At 62.5% G+C, this 21,332-nt stretch overlaps 1 protein-coding gene across 2 annotated transcripts in view; it reads right to left on the bottom strand.

Moving 5' to 3' along the window:
- The window catches only part of AP3D1 (adaptor related protein complex 3 subunit delta 1), a 40,670-nt gene that overhangs the window by 1,408 nt on the left and 17,930 nt on the right, over positions 1-21,332 (bottom strand). The window contains exons 6-31 of one of the 2 annotated variants that reach the window (XM_070622398.1): positions 19,712-19,841; positions 18,145-18,284; positions 17,901-17,974; positions 16,436-16,485; positions 15,029-15,078; positions 14,371-14,419; positions 13,061-13,206; positions 12,835-12,983; positions 12,528-12,758; positions 11,764-11,995; positions 10,948-11,093; positions 10,320-10,461; positions 9,506-9,577; positions 8,598-8,673; positions 8,078-8,271; positions 7,639-7,712; positions 7,202-7,406; positions 6,527-6,598; positions 5,814-5,885; positions 4,739-4,885; positions 4,291-4,338; positions 3,764-3,953; positions 3,249-3,337; positions 3,002-3,087; positions 2,328-2,449; positions 2,141-2,220 (exon numbers count right to left, since the gene is read on the bottom strand). In XM_070622398.1, the coding sequence (XP_070478499.1) occupies positions 2,141-2,220; positions 2,328-2,449; positions 3,002-3,087; positions 3,249-3,337; positions 3,764-3,953; positions 4,291-4,338; positions 4,739-4,885; positions 5,814-5,885; positions 6,527-6,598; positions 7,202-7,406; positions 7,639-7,712; positions 8,078-8,271; positions 8,598-8,673; positions 9,506-9,577; positions 10,320-10,461; positions 10,948-11,093; positions 11,764-11,995; positions 12,528-12,758; positions 12,835-12,983; positions 13,061-13,206; positions 14,371-14,419; positions 15,029-15,078; positions 16,436-16,485; positions 17,901-17,974; positions 18,145-18,284; positions 19,712-19,841 (3,066 nt within the window). Of the gene's footprint in view, positions 1-2,140; positions 2,221-2,327; positions 2,450-3,001; positions 3,088-3,248; positions 3,338-3,763; positions 3,954-4,290; positions 4,339-4,738; positions 4,886-5,813; positions 5,925-6,526; positions 6,599-7,201; positions 7,407-7,638; positions 7,713-8,077; positions 8,272-8,597; positions 8,674-9,505; positions 9,578-10,319; positions 10,462-10,947; positions 11,094-11,763; positions 11,996-12,527; positions 12,759-12,834; positions 12,984-13,060; positions 13,207-14,370; positions 14,420-15,028; positions 15,079-16,435; positions 16,486-17,900; positions 17,975-18,144; positions 18,285-19,711; positions 19,842-21,332 lie in introns of both variants that reach the window. The other variant, XM_070622397.1, reaches the window with a different exon arrangement.

The following is a 21,332-nucleotide window of genomic DNA, read 5'->3' on the forward strand; positions in this document are numbered from 1 at the left end:
CTATAAACCCGGGACGGAGGCGTGGAGCGGCTGCCTGCGGGTCTGGGGACAGGACCAGAAGTGGCAGGGCCCGGGAGGTCCTGGGTGGAGCGTGGGGAAAGCGAGCCGTCAAGTGGTTTATGCCCTGCTGGGTCCACCGGAGCTGAGCATGGGTGGAGCTCAGCCTAAGGAGCACACTCGAGACGCCGGGAAGACAGACCACCGGCCGGCCCCACGGGGGTGCATGGAGGCGGCTCTGAAGAGCGGGACAAGGGCTGTGGGAGTGGACGGACACATCATCCCCAGAGGATCTCAGCGAGCCCCACAGGCTCATGGTGCTCAGACGTTCAGGACAGAACCCAGAACTGCTAGGGCAGTCCCGGCTCTCACGGACAAGACAAACCCAGGCCGAGACGCAAGGTCGGAAGAAGCTATCCTGAGAAGGCTCCAAAGAGCGAGCACAACTCTCTCCAAACGGAGAGAGAGCAGAACATCTCAGCAAAGAAACGGAAGACCCAAACACCCACCAAACACGTGTGCTAGCTCTGAAAAACACAATCACCAAAATAAACAACTCACCGGATGGGCTCACTGGCATAACGGATAAGACAGAGAAGACAGTCAATGAACTCGACAGAGTGTTACCAGAAATAACCCAACCCGAACAGACGGGAAAAGAGGTCGGAGGGGGCAGGGGCGGAGCCCAGAGACCCGAGGAACAGCAACAAAAGTCTGAGATTCACGCCATCGGGATCCCAGAAGAGAGGATAAGAATGCAGTGCTGAAAAAGTATGTACCTAATAGCTGAAAACTTCCCAAACTTTGAAAAGACAAACGCATGGATTCCAGAAGTTCAGCAGACTCCAGAGAGAGAAACCCCAAGAAAACACCCAGATACGTCAAAAATGGCTGAAAACCGAGGACAAAGAAAACTCCGGAGAACACCCAGAGAAAAATGGTGCACGCCCTACAAAAAGAATAATGGTGCAGGTTTCTCATAAGAGACCACGGACGCCGAAAGAAACGGCGTGTTTCTAATGTACTGAGAGAAAAGACCATCGAAGCAAGAACCACCTCGAGGAGCAGGGAGATAAACAACTGGACGAGGAAAACCGAGGCCTCGGCCCCCAGGCTGCTCTCAGGAGCTGCTGGAGGAAGGTCGTCGGAGGGAAGGGGACCACCGGCACACGACGCGCAGCAGCCGCACGCAGAGCAGCAGGGCGGCCACAGGCGAGCAGCGGGCCGCCCCCTCGGCTCCGGGAGCTGTCTGTCCAGGGCGAGGGCAGCAACTGTGACGTGGCGTGACGGAGTCTCTGATGTCCGTGAGGCCAACACACAGGACAAGAGCTCATACAGAGGGACAGGCGAGGGACCAACACGTCCCACTCAAGTGGTCAAACGTCAGTTCCAAGAAAACTAAAAAGCTAAGCGTGCGTAGAACGTGACCCCACACACAACGCCCAGGAGCCAGCGTCAACAGCACAGCCAGACCCGAACGGGACGCCGACACCGCGCAGCTCAGCCCGAGCGGCAGGGGCAGGGACGGAGGACGGAAACAGGAGGAACACGAGGAAACAAGCCAGACAGACCAGCAACGCTTCCCACGCAAACGCTCTCCACACACGCGGTAAGAGGCAAGAGGCCGGCGGGACGCACAGGGCGTCTCCAAGGAGCTCTTCCAAACGCCACGGTAAACACAGGGCCAAAGTAAAGATACACGGTGTAGACGCCAATCGAAAGACAGCGGGAGTGGCTAGACTGACAACACACAAGACAGACTTCAGAGCAAAGAAAATAACCGCAGCTAAAGAGGGACACCGCATCTGTGCAGGAGGCTCAGCCACCAAGAGGATGCCCTGAGTCTAAGGGTCCACTTGTCGCCCTGGTGAATTCCACGAAACACGGAAGGAAGAAATACACCAATTACACACAATGCCCCCGGGAAACGCAAGAGGAGGGGACAGCTCCCCGGCTCGTTCAACGAGACCCTCAGTGCCCTGACGCCAAAGCCAGACCAAGAAAACCGAAGGCGGGACTCCTCGCGAGCACAGGCTCCAAACCCTCCACACGACAGCCACAGACTGAACCCAGCCACGCGCTGAAGCAGAGGAACCCACAGTGACTTGAGGGAGGGGGCCGGCGCGGACGGGCCCGGGCTCACCTTCTTCACCAGGAGGCAGACGTGGTGGCCCTGGATGGAGCGGCTGTACATTGAGGCGCACGAGTTCACTCGCTCCACGACTGCAACAGAGCAGGCAGGGGTGAGGCCGCAGCCGCCCCCTCGGCGACAGGGGACACCACGTGTGCGCAAAACTGTGCCATCCATCAAGTCATGGCAAATCTCTTACCGGAAAAATGGTGATGAAAACAGATCTTTGCCAGAAGGTTCTGGAAGGACATACTGATGCCGTCGACTTTGATTGAGCTCATGCTCAGGTCCCCAGACTCCAGCAGCTTGGCAAAGGCGTCGCTGTGGGGAGGACACAGGACAAGAGGCTGACAACAGGCAGGCTCGCCAGCACCCAGGCAGACAAAGCCCCCAGCCCCGGGGTTGGGGGGACACCCTCTTCCATGTGCTGGGGCCTGGGAGGTCTCCAAGGGTCTTGAAAGACGTCATGGGCTGAACTGTGCCCCCAAAATCCCTATGTGGAGGTCCTGACCTCCAGGACCTGAGACTGTGATTGTAATCGGAGACAGGGCCCTGATCCACCAAGACTGGGGACCTTAACGAGGGCATGAGAACACAGACACGCACAAAGGGACGACCACATGAGAACACAGGGACACGACGGCCCCTGTACGCCAAAGGAGCCTGAGGGACCAGCCCTGCCGACACCGGGACCTCAGACCCCTGCCTCCAGCACTGGGAGAGCGCCAACGTGGCGTCTGAGCCGCCCAGACCAGGGGACTCGTCACGCAGCCCAGCTGGCCGACACATCAGAGGAGCTGGACTCGCCCGCTAGCTGCCCGCTGTCACTGACCCGCCGCGCCCTGCGCTCCTGAGGGCAGCGGGCTGGCGCACCTGTAGCACGGCGTGGTGATCAAGTACGAGGTGCAGCTGAAGTGCAACTTGAAGTCGAGCTTCTCGTGGGTGGAGCCCTCGTCGTTCTGCCGGGAGCAGGGCAGGGGGAGGGTGAGCAGGCCAGGCCGTTAGCTTGGGGGGCTGGCATCTGGGCATGGCTCCCACCCCGGAACTGGGTGCTCTTGGCAGGCGGAGCGGGCAAAGGGGGGTCCCGCGGGTCCCCGACGGCACCCTGAGCGCCGTGTACCTTGGCGATGAAGGTCAGGGTGCCCTTGAGCTTCTGGGCCATGGCGATGCTCTGGATGGTGAACACAAACTGGGCTTCGTTGGAGATGCCTGGTGAGGGCGAGAGCCGGGGCCTGAGGAGGAGCGTGGGGCTCGGCCAGGAGGGCTCTGGCCACCCTTCTGACAGGTGGCAGTAACGTGACCCCACCCAGGGTCTGTCCTCAGTGCTGCCTGCCCTGGTTTGGAAACTGTGCTCAGCCACCAAGGGGGTGTCAGGAGTCAGACACAAATGAGAGCCTCCTGGTGTCCTCCGTGTGGGCCCGGCCCCACCCACCCACAGCAAGCTCGCGGGCGCCCCTCATCTAGGCAGAGGCTCGGCCATCAGAGCCCCAGGACCAAGGAGGAGGTGGGCGCCCAGGGCTGACCTCAGGGGTCTGCTAGCCTGGGGACCAAGAAGTAGAGACCCAAGAAGGAGCTCTCAATCCACGGGAAGCCTCAGCCTCCGAGCTCTGGACGTCAGTGCAGTGGCTGCCTCACCTGGGGGCAGCTGGAAAGGCACGGGGACGCCGTCGTGGACGGAGGAGCCCTCGGGCCGGGCCAGCTTGGTGTTGAGCGAGTCCAGCACGTTGAGCTCCATGTTCTTCAGGAAGCTGCTGCTCTGGTTCTCCAGGACGATGGACACGGTGACCCGGCTGTCCTCCTGCAAGCTGCCCTGCACCTCGTAGGTCTGCACAGAGCAAGGCCGGGTCAGCGGGCGTGGCGGGAGCCAGCACACAAGGGGAGCGTGAGCAACACTCGTTCCACAAGCACAGAGAGGGCAAGGAAAGGAACCCGAGTCCTCACACACAGAAAGCCAGGTTTCAGCTCTGTCTGCGATTCTGAGCCCTTCCTGTTCTCTTTGAGAACCACCATTGCCCATCCCAGCAGCCCCTGGCCCCACCCACAGGGTGGGGGCCTCCCCTGGTGCCCTGGGCACTCACTGATGCCCCAGGGCGCAGCCACCCCCACACCCAGAGCACAGACCCCACCCCGCCTGCCGCACTCCGGAAGGCCTAGCCGCTCACCATCCTGATGTAGGAATTCTCAGCCAGGAGGCAGTAGCTGGACATGGGCTGGAACGAAAGCAAAGAGCTCAGCGCTACGAGTGGGGCCTGAGTGACGTCCGCTGACGTCTGCTCACGGAACGAGGCTTGTCTTGAGCTGCCAAATGTTCGGGGAGGGAGCCACGAGGACCACGAGAACAAGGTGGGGGGAGGCAAGGAACCCCCACGGGCCCCAGACAACTGTGGCCACACTGCACGGCTCCTCAGGCTGGCACCGCTGGGGAGGACTGCCAGGTGACAGCGATGCCTCCCTGCCACCCAGTCCCTGGGGCCACCAGCCTGCTGCCCACCGAGGCCCTGCTGCCCGCCTGCCGGCTCCTCGGCGTGGCTCGGCTCTCCCCCAGCACGGAGGCCACGGCAAGCGGTGGGGACGCCCTGGGCCGCGGGAGGCGTGTGAAGTACCCCTCACCGGGAGGGGCTCCTCATCCAGCGAGCCATTCTCCACGGGCTCTGCCGCCCCGCCACCCGCCGGCTGCTTCTTCTTGGATTTCTTCCTGTCTGCAGACCGCTCCTCCTGCTCCTTCCGGTGTTTCTTCTTCTTATGCTTGGAAGGTTTCTGCGACCAAAGGAGAGATCAGGGTCAACCCTGAACTTCTCCAGCGAGTGGCACACGGCGACGCTTCCCCTCACGTCACACAGCTTGAGACGTGGGCCCAAGTGCACCAAGGTAAAGGGCACGTGTGTTAGAAGGGACAGGCCAGCAACCCCTGGGGCCATGGAGAACAGATGAGACGGGGCCCAGCTGAGCCCAGGACCCGGGGACTCAGTGCTCGGCTGGACGGTCACTGCCTACGGGGCAGACACGCACGGGAGACGGCAAAAGTTCAGACACGACAGCCCAGCAACTACGGCAGGCCTGAGCATCCAGCCCAGAGACGAGAAAGCAAACGTCCCACGGAGACCTGGACACATGTCCACGGCAGCACGACCCACAACAGCCAAAAGGTGGACACAACCCCGCTGCCCATCAACTGAAGAGCAGACGAATGAGACGTGGCCCACCCACACACTGGAGCACGACGCAGCTGTGAAGAGGAGGCCCTGACACGATTGCACGTGGATGGACCACAAACACACGACGCTCAGAGAGAGAAGCAGACACAGAAGGACACACGGTGTGTGACCCCACTGACGTGAAACGTCCAAAACAGGCAGATCCACAGAGAGCGGACTCGTGGGGGCCAGGGGCTGGGGAGGGGGTGGGGAGTCACTGCTGATGGCAACGACATTTCCTTTAGGAGAAAGGGAACGTTCTGGAACTAGACAGTGCTGGTGGCTGCATGACTGTGAAGGAACTGAAATCACTGATGGCTCGCTCTGCAGGGGACTGGTCGCCCTGCAGCAGGGCTGTGACAAGAACCAGGCCCTACAAGCGCAGCGATGGGAGAGCAGTCGGAAGCCCTGCTGGTCCTGGCGCTGAGGGCCGCCAGCCGTGAGCACAGGCGTGTGGCCGCCTGTGAGGCCAGCCGGGGCGGTGCCCTCACCTTCTCAGGGTCTTGCTCCTCCACCTCCTCCTCCTCATCCTGCTCCTCCCTCTTGGGCTCCTCACGCTCCTCCTTTGGGGCAGAGATGACAGCGTTCACCTCGGGCTCTGCCTGCAGGCAGTCAGGGCCAGGGCTCAAGCGGGCAGCCAGGCCCCGGGACGGGGTGTCCTCCACCCTCAGGCCCTGATCTGCCCTCATGCTGGGGACACTTCCTCTTGCAGCTGCATTCTGTCAACACGCAGGCGTGTGGCCATCAGGCAGTACAGGTGGCAGTAGCGGGAAGAGGAGGCCCCGCCTGAGGCCGCCTGGGTGCTGACCAGGGTCACTGCCTGAACCCAGAGCCGCCAGGCCCCATCCGCTAACACAGGGCGACTGCTCAAGGCTGCTGCCCGGCTCGAGGGGCGCCAGGCTCTGCGATGGGGGCCAGAAGCCTAGCCACCCTCTTTCCTGCAGCCGATGCCTGGGGAGACCTTGGGCAAGGGACCAAGCTGGCCCAAATCTGGCTCAACGTGTGAGGGTTCCCCAACACCCACCCCTGGGGCATAGGCTGCGGGGCAGGGCTGACAGGCGAGGGAGGGCAAGGGCCAGGCTGGGCAGTGCCTAGAGCGGGCATCCCTAAATGCCTGAGGGAGGGAGCTGTGCCAAAGTGGCAAACTGCACGCGCCCAGTGAGGACTGTGTGGGGCTGGCAGAGGCCACCTGCCAGACTCTTACCGTTGCCAGGGCGGGAGCAGGAGCAGTGGCAGGCGGCGGCGTGGTGGACAGCCAGAAATCTAAGTCCTCACCCTGAAACCACAGGATGACAGGCCTTTGGCCGAGGTAGCAGACAGCCCCCAGAGGGCACAGGTGGACACGTGGAGGCCCCGTCGGCGGGGCCCTCCTGGCTCCCGCCCGGCAGAGGACAACTCTGGCTCTGCAGGCCTTGGGAGCTCCAGTGTCCGAGGAGCTGAGGACAGTGGCCAGACCAAGAGGGGTGGCATCTCTAGCTCTAACTGTCCTGTCATAAGAATGGCAGCCACAGACAAACCCGCATGGTTCCAAATGCCAGCACAGCCACGTGCCCACCAGGACACCACAGCTGTGGTCACAGTACTGCGCGGACACATGGAGTCACCCAGCTATGTGATGACAGAACACGGCCCCAGGTACACGGTTCTTTACACACCCTCTTCCTGCCCGGGGCACAAACACGCACATGAGCGCTGAGAAGGGCCTGGGGCTCACAGGGCGGCCGGCGGGGCTCACTGGCCCTCCATCACGACTCGCGACAAACCTCACAGCCGCCAGGGGCCGGAATGGCTGTTGCAGGAGCCCTGTGTCCCAGCGCCCTGCCGTGGCCGCAGGGCCGTGGGCTGCGCCTGAGGGAGGGAGCGGGAGCGGCCGCCTCACCTTCCCCTCCTCTCCCTTTTCCTCCTTCTCTTTCTTCTCCTTCTTCCTGCCTTTCTCCCGTCCCTTCTCTTTGTGCTTCTTCTCCTTCTTCTTGGGCTTCTTGCTCTTCTTTTCGATGACGGGGACGTCTTCCTTCTCAGGGGACTTGGAGGTCTCAGCATTGCGGTGTTTCTGGACGGGCAGCTTCTCGCTGTCGGCTAAGGGCCTGCGGAGGGGGCCAGGTCACAGGAGCCACCGGCCTGTCCTCGGGCCCTGGGCCTGTCCTCCTGCCTGCACGCAGTGCGGCCTGTGACGGGGCCTGGAGAAGGGGCAGGCCCTATGCGACCCCATCTATTCACGTGGGCCACGGTGAATGGGCAACGGAGAGGGACAGCGAGGACAGGGAAAGCCCAGGCCCCAGTCGAGTCTTGTCCCTAGTCCCCAGCCCCCATGCTTACTTATCCAAGTCAATGTCCAGAGCCCGGTAAGGGTCATTGGGGTCTTTGTCATCCTCATCACTGGGCAGGGCATTCTGAGGGAGAAGAGGAAGTCAGTGTCTACTTCAGCAGCCCCGGTCCCCGACTGGCAGAGCCAAGCCGGTCGGGTCTGTGGGACCCCACTCCTGCACACAGACAACCAGGCCCACCCCCGTGAGGGGATCCGCCCCGAGGACAGGTGCCCTGAGCGCCCGGCGAGGTCGGGACGTGCCAGGGCTGCCATGCCGTGGGAAATGGACTGACAGCAAGGAAGGTTTGTGGGCTGACGGCTCGAGCCCCCCACCAGGACCTGGGGCACAGGACAGGGCCGGCACGTGGCCTCCCGGGGCCAGAGAGGCAGCGACGGGAAAGCTCCCTGGAGCGGGTGCGAACACGGGCAGGCCCAAAGGGCAGGACTGACCTCGGGCATCTCCTCGGTGACGATGTCCACCTGCTGGGCCGGGGCGATGTCCTCGTCGCTCTCCGTGTGCAGCGCGCTGTGGCGCCGTGGCCTGCCCTTCTCCTTCTTCTTTTTCTTCCTCTTGTCCTTCTCCAGCCTCTGCCGGTGCCGCCGCTCCTCCTCCAGCTTCACGTACTGGTCTGACATGGGCAGCCCTGCGTGCGTGGGGACACTCAGCCCAAAGCCGCGCAGACGTCTGGCCCGAGGGCCTGTGCAGGCAGCCCCTCGGCCCCCATCACGCACTCTACAGGGGGCGAGGGCACGCGGGGGCTCTCTGAGTGCCGACGGGCAGCGCACGGGGGGCGGGCAGCTGGGGCTGGGACTCGGGGGAAGAGACGAGGTGGCACCTGCACACAGACCGGTAGGCTGCTGTGTGCCTCTGTCCACCCAGGGACCAGGGACCAACGCCAGACGAGGAGGTAGGACAGGGAGTGGACACAAGCTCAGGGCTCCCTGCCCCTGTGCTATCAGCCACACTTGCCTGGCACCTTCAAGGGCACGGAGAGGTCGATCTGCACCACGGGGATGTGCTCCACGCCCGGTGCGTCCTGGTACCGCTGGAGAGGCAATGTCAAGGCGTTATCAGGCTGGACAGACAGACGACACCTGGACAAGGGTCATCACCCAGCGTGACGCCCTGGGGCGCCAGGGTCATCCTGGGGAGCACCGTTCCTTAACCACTAGGGGAACAGTGTATCAGCGTAAACAAGGACAGGGTGACATGCAAAAAGCCTATCAATTTTTGCCATCTAAAACTTCTTTTTCAAGTTGAGAAACTAACACAGGCTTGACAGCACAGCAAGCCAGCATTTCAGACCCAGCAGTGCAGCTGGGATCAAAAAGCCAGACACACAGGTGCTGGCCAGGCTCGGGGGAGTCGCAGCGCTCAGCACAGCGTGCGCGACACGGGCTGCAGCCTTTAGGAAGGTCCAGCAGAGTCACCAGGTGACCCGGCAATCCCCAGAGAAGGAAAATGCTGGAGTGTCTCCCACAGGGAGCCCAACATACCCTGAATGGGGGGGCCGTGGGGCGGAGAGCATGGATGAAGACAGTGAGCATCACCTGAACCAAGCTCTAGAACATTCCAGCCAAATTACACATCTCCTATGTCCGCTCCCTTCCTGCCAGGAAGCGCCTCCTCTGCAGCCCCACCATTTGTGGGGGCGGCGTGCCCTCCTGTTGGCCCCCTCACCCACAGGGGGTGGCCTGACCGCAGGCGAGTGCAGGACTGCCCTTCTCCCAGGCCTCAGTGCCTGGAAAGGCCCTCACAGTCTTGTCATCTGGATCGGCCACGACAACCCACAGCCACTGGTGTCCACCAACGGTGGGTGGACAGGAGCCCAGTGGAGCCAGGGAATGTCCCTCGAGAATGATCCGGGCCAACCTCACCTTCTGGGGGGATGGAGAGCTCTTGATGTAGAACGGGTTGTTGGCCTGCTCCTGCTTCCGCGCTTCTCGACGCTGCAGAGAAAGGATTCAGGGTGCGCATCAGGGAACGCGTGGACTATGAGCCCTCGTGTCCCCCATGTGTGGGCTACCTCCCAGCAGCAGGCCCTGGGTGGGGGCTGGGACCCCTCAGCACTTTGATTTCTAGCCTGTGACCCACAGGGAGCCGAAGGCCCCAGGAGGAAGAAACCAGTGTGGGTACAGACAGCAAGTCGGTGGTAACCCCAGGAAATGGGGATGACATCTCCATTTTAAGGATGGGGCTCAGAGAGGCAGAGTGAGCTGCCTGAGGCCACTCAGCTCCGAGGGAGTCGAGACAGCAGCAAACCAGACCATGAGTGACAGAGGGATGTGTCTGTCCCTAACTTCAGAGAAAGAAGAGCTCCACACGGGGGAGGAGGGACCCAGGGGGCGCAGCATCCCGGTCCTTTTCCAGGCTGTCTGAACATTGCACATCGTTACAAGATGCCATGCCACGGAAAGTGTGGAGCAGACAGTCGGGGCGTGCCAAGTGCACCCATGGGCCCCTGGGCACCTGCAGCTCTCTCTGGGAAGCTGCTTCTGGTTTTGAAAAAACCCAACCTGGACATCAAAGGCCAGCTCAGTGCTCCCCAGAGAACAGCGGGACACAGAGCCCAGATCCGACAGAAGCATGCATGGCCCCCCGCGGACACGGGGTCAGAGGCTGCTCTGAACAGGGCCGCCTGCCTGGGAGCCCCGGAGAAAGGCAGCCCTGCCTCGGGCATGGAGTGCTCACCCGGGCCAGCTCCTCCTCGTCCGCCTCGGGCTGCCGCGGCTTGGCCTGCCGCTGCTCCTCGTCGTGGAAGATGGCCTTGGGCTTCTCATCCTCAGACTCGCTGTCCGAGAGCGGCTCGTTGATCCAGGCATCTAGGTCCAGGCTACAAGACACAGCAAGGTCATAAGGTGGCTGCGGCCTGAGTGCCCAGCCCTGGACACTCACGGTGGCCGATGAGGCAGGGACTCTGCTGTCCCCTTGGAGATAGGGACATGAAGGCCGGGTGGCTGCTCAAGATCATGGCAGGCAAGGCAGAGTCCAGGGGCCCTGGAGTCCAGGCTGGCCCTCATGGCCCTCCCCATGTTCTGGGGCCCCCACAGAGGCTCATGGTGCCCCTGAGATATGTAGACAAGGGCTGCCAGGAACCCACTTTCCATGGGGTGGCCCCAGGACCTCACAAGAACTAGTGAGTGCCCCGGATACAGCCCGCGTGAGGGGGTCTGCCCAGCCTACGGGGCTCAGGCCTCAGGGGCCTTCCTCCCACATTCCTGCCTCTCCTGGCTGGACAGCAAGTCCAGGGTGTGGTTCTGCTCCCACTGTCCCTCCTGCCACCCCGGCCTCCTGTGTCCCGACAGGCCGTGTGGCTCACCCTTCTGGAACTGGAACCTTCTTCTGCGCCTTGGGAGCCACAGGGTTCAGCTCCCCGGCAAAGAGGGCGCTCACTTCTTCCGCCACCGGCACGTCCTTGGCCTGAAGCTTCTGGATGTGCTTGACCAGCTGCAAGATGCAGGACGCCTGTGGGGGCCAAGGAGGAGTCACGGAGGAGCCACGGGGGACTGGCCCTGAAAGCCACTCAGCAACCAGAGAGCATCGCTCACACCACACGGATGCTTAGCCCAGGAAGGCGACACAGCCGCTCCCCGCTGAGCCCCAGGGAGAACATCTGGAAAGTTCTACAAGTGGCCATCGGGTGCGGAGGAATCCAGCCAGGAAGAGACCAGCCTGGCTGCCATCTCCTTTAGCAGGAGGAGAGGGAAGAGGGAAAGAGGCCCACGAGAAAAGAAAGTGCCCTCCTACGAGAATCGCCGGCAGCGCCTGCTCCCAGGAGGCACCTGGGCAGCTTCGCACTGCTGGTCTGCACGGGACTGTGACCGGGACTCCACTGGAGTGCGGCTCCCAGGAGCGCAGGAACCAGCCCACAGCCCCCAGCCCAACACCGGCCTTGGGATCATCTGGCACAAGGCGAGCTAATGTCACACACCTGCCCCCAACAGTGGAAGGCCCCCTTCTTCCCCAGTCCCCTGGGCCGGGTAGAGCAGGCAAAAGGGGATTTCCTCAAGTTGCTTTTGGGAAAGGAGCGCTGTCCCCTGCTGGGAAGACCGAAACGCGGCCCGCGGGCTCCTCCCGAGGCGCAGCTCCCCGTGGAACTGCGACCGCGCAGCGCCCGCCCGCCCGCAGCTCTCACCCGCTCCTGGACCTCCAGGTCCGCACTCTGCACAAACTGCGGCAGCCGCTCCACCATGAGCTGGGTGACCTCCTGGGCCGCCTCCGTCTCCGCAGCCTGCTCCTTCTGCTGCAGGATGGACGCGTACAGCTTGACGACGTTCTGCACGTACACAGCCTGGATGTGGCCGGGCAGGGTGGTGACCTTCGGCCGCAGCATGGCCTCGAGGGTCTGATGGGGCTCCTGCAGGTGCCTGAAGATGGGGGGGGTGGGTTGGCGTGAGCACGCGTCCCGACGGCTCCGCACCACAGCGATCCGGAGCTGGGCGCTCGCCCATCCCGCCCAGGCGCCGGGGCTGAGGGCAGGGGCTTAAGGAAGGAACCATGGCCACGAGGCGACAATCAGGGAGTAGCCAGCCAGGTAACAGTTACAAGGACAATGGAAGGAAGCAGATCAACGGCGCGAACGTGGAGATGGGAACCACTCACACCAGGCGGGGATGTGAGGAAACCGGGACCAGACCCGGCCTCGTGAGGGCACGGCCAGCGGGCCCTGGGTCACACTGCCGCTGAGCCCTCACTCGCCCTCAAGACCAGACCCGCTTATGACTAAAGCAGCTCTTCCCTCAGTGAGAAAGGAACCGACACGGGAGACGACGGGCTGCGGGTGCGGCAGCGCCGGGGAGCGAGGGCCCTGCGCGATGCTGGGGGCATGAGGTGGGGCACAGCCCTCCTCTTGGGAGCACAGGTAGGGTGGCCATCCTGTGGCCACTCCCACTGACTCACTCGGAGAACTCCCCGCAGATCCAGGCGGCCGCGTAGAGCACCTCGCAGATCCCGTTGCGCTGGGTGCTGCTGGCCACCAGGTGGGCGCTGTCGAGCAGCGCGGACATCTGCGACACGGCAAACTTGCGGATGGCCTTGACACGGATGGCCACGTCCAGCATCTGCGCAGCAATGAGGTGGCCGTGGCGGGTGCCCTCCAGCCGGGTCAGCTCCACCAGGATGCTGATGTACCTGCAGGAGGGAGCGACTGAGAAGCATGCAGCGTGCTGCCGGCCCCCCACATCCACCTGGCCGTGTGGGGACGGACCACTCGAAGTTGGTGATGTGCTGGTAGTTGGACTGGCTGCAGATGTCGATGATCTTTGTGAGCAACTCGTCGCGGTAGGTTGTGCCCTCGGCCTTGTCCACGTGGGTCATCAGCTTCTTAACAATCTCCATCAGGTTCTTCTTGGACACCTGGGGCGGGAGGGCTGGTGAGGGTGGGCTGGGTAGGAACACAGGAGCGGTAGCCAGCCACTGGGAGAGGCACGCACCATGCCGTACAGGAGGTCGAGGGCCCGCAGTCGGATGGACTCATCCTTGTCGTCCAGACACTGCAGGACAAGGTCCTTGTGGGCCTGCACGGACTTGGGGTGCGTTCTCAGGATCTTAGACATGGCCAACAGCCCCAGGTACTTCACTACAGAGAGGGCGACACGTGGTTAACCCGGCCATGCCTGACGGGCTTTGGGGCCGCCCAGAGAGCCAGGCCAGGTCTGCAACACAGCCCCGCCGCCTGGCCCTGGCAGCCGGGGGGCCCTTGGGGCGCATCTCATGGCCGGACCCCAGGCATTCTGGATGGCATGGTAAGTGTGGGCAGAGCCGGCCTGGGCCTGATAGGGACCTCACACTCACCAGGCGCCACTGTCCCACCCTGCCCAGCCCAAATACACGCTCATCTAAACCAGGGGCAGCGAGCGTAGCCGGAAGCCGGCCTCTGTCAATGAAGGCTACGGCACACGGCCACGCCCGCCACCTACACATCCAGAGCTGTACAGCCTCAAAGCTGAAAAGAGTTACCGTCTGGCCCTTTCCAGGAAAAGTTTGGTGGCCCCTGTTCAAAACAGACAGATCTGGACTCAAAATGAGCAGCCGACACGCGCAGGCCCTCAGAAGCCCTTGCCACCTGTCCCAGCACCGGGTGAGCGTTACTGGCTGGGATCCTTCGAGAGGTGTCGACCACAGGAAGATCGCTCTCGTACAGACACATGAGCAAACGGACAGCGAGGCTGCTTTGTGCTTGGCAGGAAACCACCGGGACCGCCACAGGGCAACTCTCTTACTCATCACAGGACCCCAGGCAGCCCAGCAGGAATAGACACGGCTTCACGTGTCGCGAGACCCAGAAGCAATAGATGCTAACCTGGCTCTGTCCTTCGGCTAGTTCTCTGCTTCCGTTTCAACTGGGCTTCCACGGCCCCTCCCTCAGGGCCTCCCGGGAACTGGGGCTGGAAAAATGAGCCGGGTCCTTCGCGAAGACCTCACCCGGGGCCCCCTCCGGTGAGGTGAACACATGGCCCGGAGGCTGAGCACAGGAGGGCTGTCCCCGGAGCCATACACTGAGACAGCGGCCGGAAGGTGTCCGCCGGGCAGACGAGGGGAGTGGGTGCGGGGGGCCACACCACGTTGATAGAGGAGGTTCCTCTAGAGCCCCGCTGAAGCCCAGCTGTCAGCCTGCCGACACTGGCTTCCAGAGGAAGGGTGTGGGTAACACGGTGCCTGCTTTCTTCTCACAGGAAAGAGCCTCAACTGCACAGTTTAGGGCCCAGGACCCGCAGGGCTCAGACGGTGGGGAGCAACTCACGGTTCTGATCGGAGTCTTCTATTAATATTCTCAGCTTCTGAACACAGAGCTGCACGTGGGGAGAGGACACCGGTTACATCTCATACACTAGCGGTGAACTCAGCGGCCCTGGCCTGCCCCACGCCCGAATCTACCCCCTGCCGAGGGCCCGGCCAGCAGCCCAGGGGAGGTAAGGAGCGCTGAGGCCAAGGAGAGGCATCACAGACTCGCGGAGGATGGAGGGTCTGCACTCTGGGCTTCCAGCCCAACATGCACCCACCACACAGCAGGGGGGCTGCTGGAAGCAATGACGAAGACAGACAGACAGCAGGCATGCTGCAGGCAAGGACCGCAGGCGCCCAACACGGACACGAGGGGAATGCCCAGAGAAACATGAACGGGACACCCTCGTGACTTCCACGGGTGCCAACACATGTGTCCAGAGCACAGATGTGCGCTGCACAGGATGCAGCCATGCCCACCCACGGCACAGTCAGGGGCCAAGAGTGAATGATGGCAACATACATGGGTGGGGTGGCACCTGTCGGAGGACAGGGGCAGGGGACTCCCAAGGTGGGGACAGGGGAGAAGTGGTCTGGCTGGCCGGCTGGTCCTTGGGCCCCGCCCCCTGCCCGTCACCGACTCCACTACCTGGTGCTGCCTGGCACTCAGGACCCACCTGGATGCTGGCACTGTGGTTAGGCATGCCGGAGGACAGGGAGATGAGAACTGAAACAGACAGCCTCGAGTTAGGAGCCTGCCCCCAACCCAGCATGCAGATGTCCCCTCACACAAGTCCACTGTGGCCATGGCCCCTGTGCCCGGTGGGAGAGACATGAGGTGGAAGTACCACCACGTCTGGAACGGCTTGGCCCAACTGACATTTGTCAGTAAAGGGCTCTCACTGCGGGCTGACTGCTCTCCCTGGAAGGGCCCCTCACGGCGGGGTGCCTGGAGCTGCACTGGGGCTCCAGATGCCTAAACACCAGCGCATGAGGTCCCTGCCGAGCACCTGCCCTCCTGGGCGCTGGAATCTCACCCGTGCCGGCCCCGGTGAGAACCCTGCGCGCAGGGTCTCCAAGGCTAAGAGTAGACGAAAGCCCCAGGGGCACCAGCGTCACCATCCAGGCCAGTTCCAGGGAGCTGGGGCCAAAGCCGCCTGCCCTGCTCGCCACACCATCACCTGAGACCCTATGCACTGTGACAGGCCGGCCCGTCCCCTGCACCCCACTCCTCAGCCATCTCCAGGGCCACCTCTGCTCCTGCCATGCCCGGCCTCCCCACTGACCTTCCCAGATGCAGGAGCCCGCTCTCCGAGTCCACTCCCTGGCCCCAAACACCCCCCCTTCCTCTCCCTGTCACTGTCGCTGAGCCTCGGGGCAACTCACAGCCCACGCAGATGCAGTCACGGGGCACGGCCCTGGGGCCGGCTGCCTGTGAGGTGCAGAGTGAAGGCCACCCCGGGTGCAGGAGGAGGGACCAGGACAGGCAGGCAGCGAGCAGCCGCAGCCCTCGAGCCACCAGCTCCAAGTGCCAGTCTCCCAGACACCTGGGCACAGGGACAAGTGACCCGGCAGTAACTCAGGAGGTGGCCAGCCGGGCTGGGGAGCAACGACTCCGGTGCCGACAAATAAAGGAGTCAAGGAGCCTCTAATCAACTGCACGGAAACGCGCCAGCCAGTGCTCTGTGGCCCTCGGCTGGATCTCAACCCAAACAAATGGACTCTAACGAAACCTGAGAAACACGTTCTAACTCCGCTAAAACACTCAGAAAAGATAAGGTGCTGTTGGTGGGTTGACGGGCGGGCCGAGAGCAGCAGGACTGGCACTGGAGGCGGGGGATGGGCAGCGCGCTCTGGCGGCAGACGTGCAAGGAGCCCCTCACCCTCCAGAAGGGCCTCCAGACGGGCTGGGCCGCCGAGCGGCTTCAGAGCCAGAGACAGACATCCAGCACAGGGGCAGGAACCTGCGACTCCAGGTGTCCTCGTGCCACCTGGCGAGGCCAGCGGATGCCACCGGGGACCAGGGGAGGGCCTCCCACCAATGACAGCCATCTGCTCTGGAGCCGGGGAACGCGGGCTCTCACCTGCGATGACAGTGTTCACACATTCGTAGAGCAGGGACATGGCAGACGTGCTGGGGACAGAAACAGAGAAAAGACATGAGGACCAGACGGACTGCTGTGCTGGACTCAGGAAGATGCTGTGGGCACTGCCTCTGAGAAAACACGGTCGGAGGGCGACAGAGCCCAGGAAACCCGACGCCAGAAAGCCACTGGGTGCTGATGCCCGGGGGAGGCTGGGGCAGGAGTCCTGGCGATCACCCGGCCGCAGACCCCGAGTCCTGTCTGACTATGGGTCCTCAGCACCTCCGCCGGTCAGCGCGGCCCAGCCACACTGTCATCTGGGTCATCAGAACCCTCCGAAGGGCACAAGCATCCCCCTTCGAAGCACCGAAGGCGGCCTGAAACGCTGCCCCCACTGGAGGCCAGTCCCCCACCCTTCTAATGCTGTGATCCCCACGAAAAAGCCCAGTTCCCTGACGGCCTCCACCAGCCCAGACCACCACCCCCTGGCTCCACTCTAACGGGGGCCTGAGGGCCAGTCAGACGTGGCCAGGCCTCAGGGGCGTCTAGGGGCCTGGGGAGCACAGCCCAGGACAATGGCGACCAAGGGCGGGCACCAGGCGCATCTGCTCCACCCTCAATATTCTCTCGGGTGGGCCCTGAGCCCAAATCACGGGAAGCCAAGTACACGGACGCTGTGCGTCCCAGAGAGCACGTGCCGTCAGAGCCAGCCCAGGGCCACGGGACCCACAGCTTCTTGTTCTCTGGACACACAGCTACCTTGTGAATTTGGTGCTAGATTATTATCTAAAACCAAATTTTCCAAGGCCAGACATCCATGTTTACTATCTGTTACCGTCTGACCCACTTACAAGTCAGGAAACTGAATCCCAGGGGACGGCGGAGACGTGCCTGAGGCCTGGGCCGCGCAGATAGCACGCAGCTCTGACGTCCTGCGCGGCCTCGAGACCCAGCTCCTCCTGCTGCCCATGCCCACCTCCCTGGGGGACAGCACGGGCAGGATCTCCCGAGCAAGCTGCTGCTCAGCCCCCGATTCAACCACAGGCACCCAAAGTGGTGTGGAAGCTCTTAGAACATTCCAGAACAGGCCAGTGACCTAAGTCACCTAAGGCTCCACTGGACCACTGAATCGACTTGTGAACCTGGGAGGCTGCAGGGGGTCTCCTTCTTCCTTCTGTTTTATTTTCGCAGTTGCTGTTTCAAAAAGTGAATCAAAGGGAAAGCAAGCCCCAGCCCTGGTGTCCCACGAGGGCCAGGGACGCTCCAGAGACACAGCTCGCTGCCTGGAGCAAAACCACCCAGTGAGTCTATTTCCTTCTCGATCCTGGGAGACTGTCCTCGAAGCTCACCCCTCCCACACGACAGGTGCGGGTCCTCATGCGGGGCAGGAAGCAGAGGCCCGCCCGTGGTGGACAGCAAGGATGGCAGGCTGCCCCAATGGGGCGTGTGGGGAACCAGGGCTCACCTGTGGATCAGGTTGGTGAGAGGCTCAATCAGCTTCTTGCCCAACCTTGGCTCCAAGGGAGTCAGAGCACCAAACTAGGGGACGAAAACCAGTGGGTCACTCGCAGCAGGAGCAAGACCACACGTCCTTGTCCACAGCCAAGAGACGGACGCCCAGGGTCGGAACCTGACTCCACCCCCGCCCACGGGCCCAGGGGCACTCCGGGACACCCAGTCACTCCCGTGGGGACCAGAGGAGTGCTTGCCAGTTTGATGATTTTAATGAGGACCCAGTTGTTGGTCGAGGAGGTCATCAGCTTGAAGAACAGTGGAGCGAGCGAAAGGTAGTTTTTGGGGTTGCGCCTGGCTAGCTCGCAGATGACGTTGACTGCTGCCGACTGGACTCCTGCAAAGTGTGAAGGCATCCTCATCAAAAAGGGGGCGTCCGCAGGGCCAGCCCCACGGCCGAGTGGTTAAGTTTGCGAGCTCCACTTCGGCGGCCCAGGGTTTCACTGGTTCGGATCCTGGGCGCGGACCTAGCACCGCTCATCAGGCCACGCTGAGGCAGCGTCCCACGTGCCACAACTAGAAGGACCCACAACTAGAGTATACAACTATGTACTGGGGGGATTTGGGGAGAAGGAGGAAAAATTAAAAATAAATTAAAAAAAGGGGGCGTCCTCATCACTGGGGGGCCCTCATCAATAGGGAGGGTATCCTCGTCAATAAGAAGGGCCCTCATCAATAACGGGGCTTTCATCAATAAGGTGAGGTCCTTATCAATAAGGGGGTTCTCATCAATACATGGGCATCCTCATCAATGGGGGGGGTCCTCATCAATAAGGCGCATCCTCGTTAATAAACGTGCATCTTCATCAATAAGTGGGCGTCCTCAACAATAGGGGGTCCTCATTAGTGAGGAGCGGACATCCTCATTAGTAGGGGAAGGGCCATCCCCTCAGCAGGCTGCTGGTTCCACGTGCAGGAGCCCTGCCTGCACCCAGCGCTGCGCCCATCACCTTGGGCACAGCTCAAAACCCGACCACCTCGGGGCTGTCACCACCACCTCCTAGGGAAGAGGGCCAGAGGCACCAGGCATTGTCCCTCGCCTGAGGCCACAGGCCAGGCCCCGGCAGGATCACAGTGACTCCAGGGGCAGGACACCCACCAGGGAGAATGACTCCATGTTCCCAAGGCACAGCCCTAGCCCAAGGGGCCTGCTCCAACTTCCCCAAGCAGAACCTTCCTCACCCTGTGACCCTCCGTGACGCAAGGCAGATTTCCCTGCGACAGACGGTGTTTAGAGAAGCTATTTTATGTCAGCACAGCTAGGGTCTCCCAGCTGGAGGAGAGTTACAACAAGGACAGACGAAGGCTGGAATGCGCCCTGTGCTGCAGGACTGGCGTCAAGGCACTGGGACAAGTCGTGACTGCTAACACGCAGCCAGCCAGGCGGAGCGCTCGAGGTGTGCGGGCGTGGGTGGGCGTCTGCCGAGGGCCAGCAGCAAGGAGCACACCAGCCCAGACCGCCTCCAGATCCCGCCCCACGCACAGCAGCAGGGCTCCCTGGAGAAGGGGCGGATCCCAGGCCAGGGCAGCGACAGCGGGAGGCGAACCTGGCATCTGAGGTGCCAGGAAGTAAGAAGGTGCCCTCTGGGGGCATTCTAGGAAGGGGGCCTGGGACCTAGGGCCCCTCGACTCCTTCCTTACAGCACCTCGCACCAGGTCTTCGCAGACGCTGGTGGAGTGCCACCACCACCGTGTGGAGTCCCACGTGGTCCCCGAGTGGTGACAGTGTCTGGGATGCCCCCATCTTAACTCAAATCCACAAACCAGGATCGGGGTCCTCCAGCTTCTCCTTCAGGCGGGGGAAGGCAGGGCGCAGCGACTCGGGGTACTTCAGGAACACCTTGTACATGATCAGCACAGCCTTCTTCCGGATGTACGGCTTGGTGTGCGACATCTGTGGGAGCAGAGCGCCATCGGGGTCCCCTCAGCACTGCTGCTGTCTTTCGCACCCCCGCCGCGTTCCACTCCGTCCCCCGGAGGAAACCCTCTCTCCCAGCTGGTCTGGCTTCTAGCCTTGGGGCTGCCTGCACGCCCGCTCTACTGCCCCGCCAAGCCCAGGGATCACACACAGGGACGTGGATGGAATCGAAACCTGCCTCCCTGTGTTGTGTCCATGACCGTAGGCCAGCCTTCCAGAGGCTGAGACCTCCGCCCAGACTCCCTGGGGCCATCTGAGGGATGGCAGGTCACACTGCAAAGAGAGCCTCCGCCCATCAACGAGGGCCTCAGGCTCTTCCGGCTGCCGAGGCCTGTTGCCAAAGCGGAGTGCCAAGGGGTGTCCCAGGCTCCCCTTGTCAAGCCTGGGTCCCCTGCACGCCTCCACCAGACTGCCCTGGAGCTCCTGTGCACTTTGGGGATGTGCTCTGGCCGGAAAGGTCTGCCGTCCCTGGTGGGCACACTCCTCACTCGTCAGGGCCCCCGGGAGCCTCGCCCTAAGACAGTCACGCAGCCCACCGTGACCCAGCCCAGCAGGTGCCGGAAGCAACTCCCAAATGGCCTCCCGTGGGCATGTGACCACCGTCACCGAGGCCAGGGTGCACACTTTCTGAAAAGCGCCTGCCAGGCAGTATTTTTGGCTTTGCGGGCCAGACGGTCCCTGTGCGACTCCTCAGCTCTGCCCTCGCAGCTGGGAGGTCACCAAGGCGGGGCTGTGGGCAGACAAAATGATTCACAACAGGAGGCCACTGGATGTGGCCCCTGATCCAGAAGCTGATGATGCCGGCGGTCTTCGAGACCATGAGCCAAGACCTAAGCATCCGCATAGCAGACAGGTGGACCAGGACAGACAGAACTCTCTCAGGAGGACCGTGAGCACCCTCCTCAACGCTTTAACGTGACCGAGGGAAAAAAGGCCCTCCCGGTTAGCTAGGGATGCAGGCGGACAGCCGCCATGCCGGAGGCTGTGATGTGGACGAGGACGGCCACACTTGAGAACAACAGCCCAGCACCGCGGGGATCAGCACTGGCTGGGCTTCCTGCCCTTCAGACCGACCAAGCCGTGAGAAGTCAATGCAGCCAGATAAACATGCGTGGCATCGGGGACGGAGCACGAAGGCTCACCCTGACTGCGTGCTGTCGAAACAGGAGCGACCGCCACCTGCACCTCACAAGAAAGTAACTGACGGGTCACTCGTGACCATGCAGGTGAGCATCCTCAGCCAGACCTCACCTGTCGGTGACACACCCCTTCTCCCAAAGGTCTTCGAAGCGGGGAAGACTGGCGGCTGCCAGAAGCTGAGCCCCATCAGGTGACGGACAGGGACAGGGACTCGGTTTCCCACTTCATGCTGGGGACCCTGGCCCGCTTCCACACGCCCCGGAGTTCTTGGTGTGATGTTTTAGCCTCAGTTTTCCCGGCACCCAAACAGCCCAGATCACGTCATAG

The sequence above is a fragment of the Equus przewalskii genome, chromosome 6 (genome assembly GCF_037783145.1).
Source record: "Equus przewalskii isolate Varuska chromosome 6, EquPr2, whole genome shotgun sequence".
Lineage (NCBI taxonomy): Eukaryota > Metazoa > Chordata > Mammalia > Perissodactyla > Equidae > Equus > Equus przewalskii.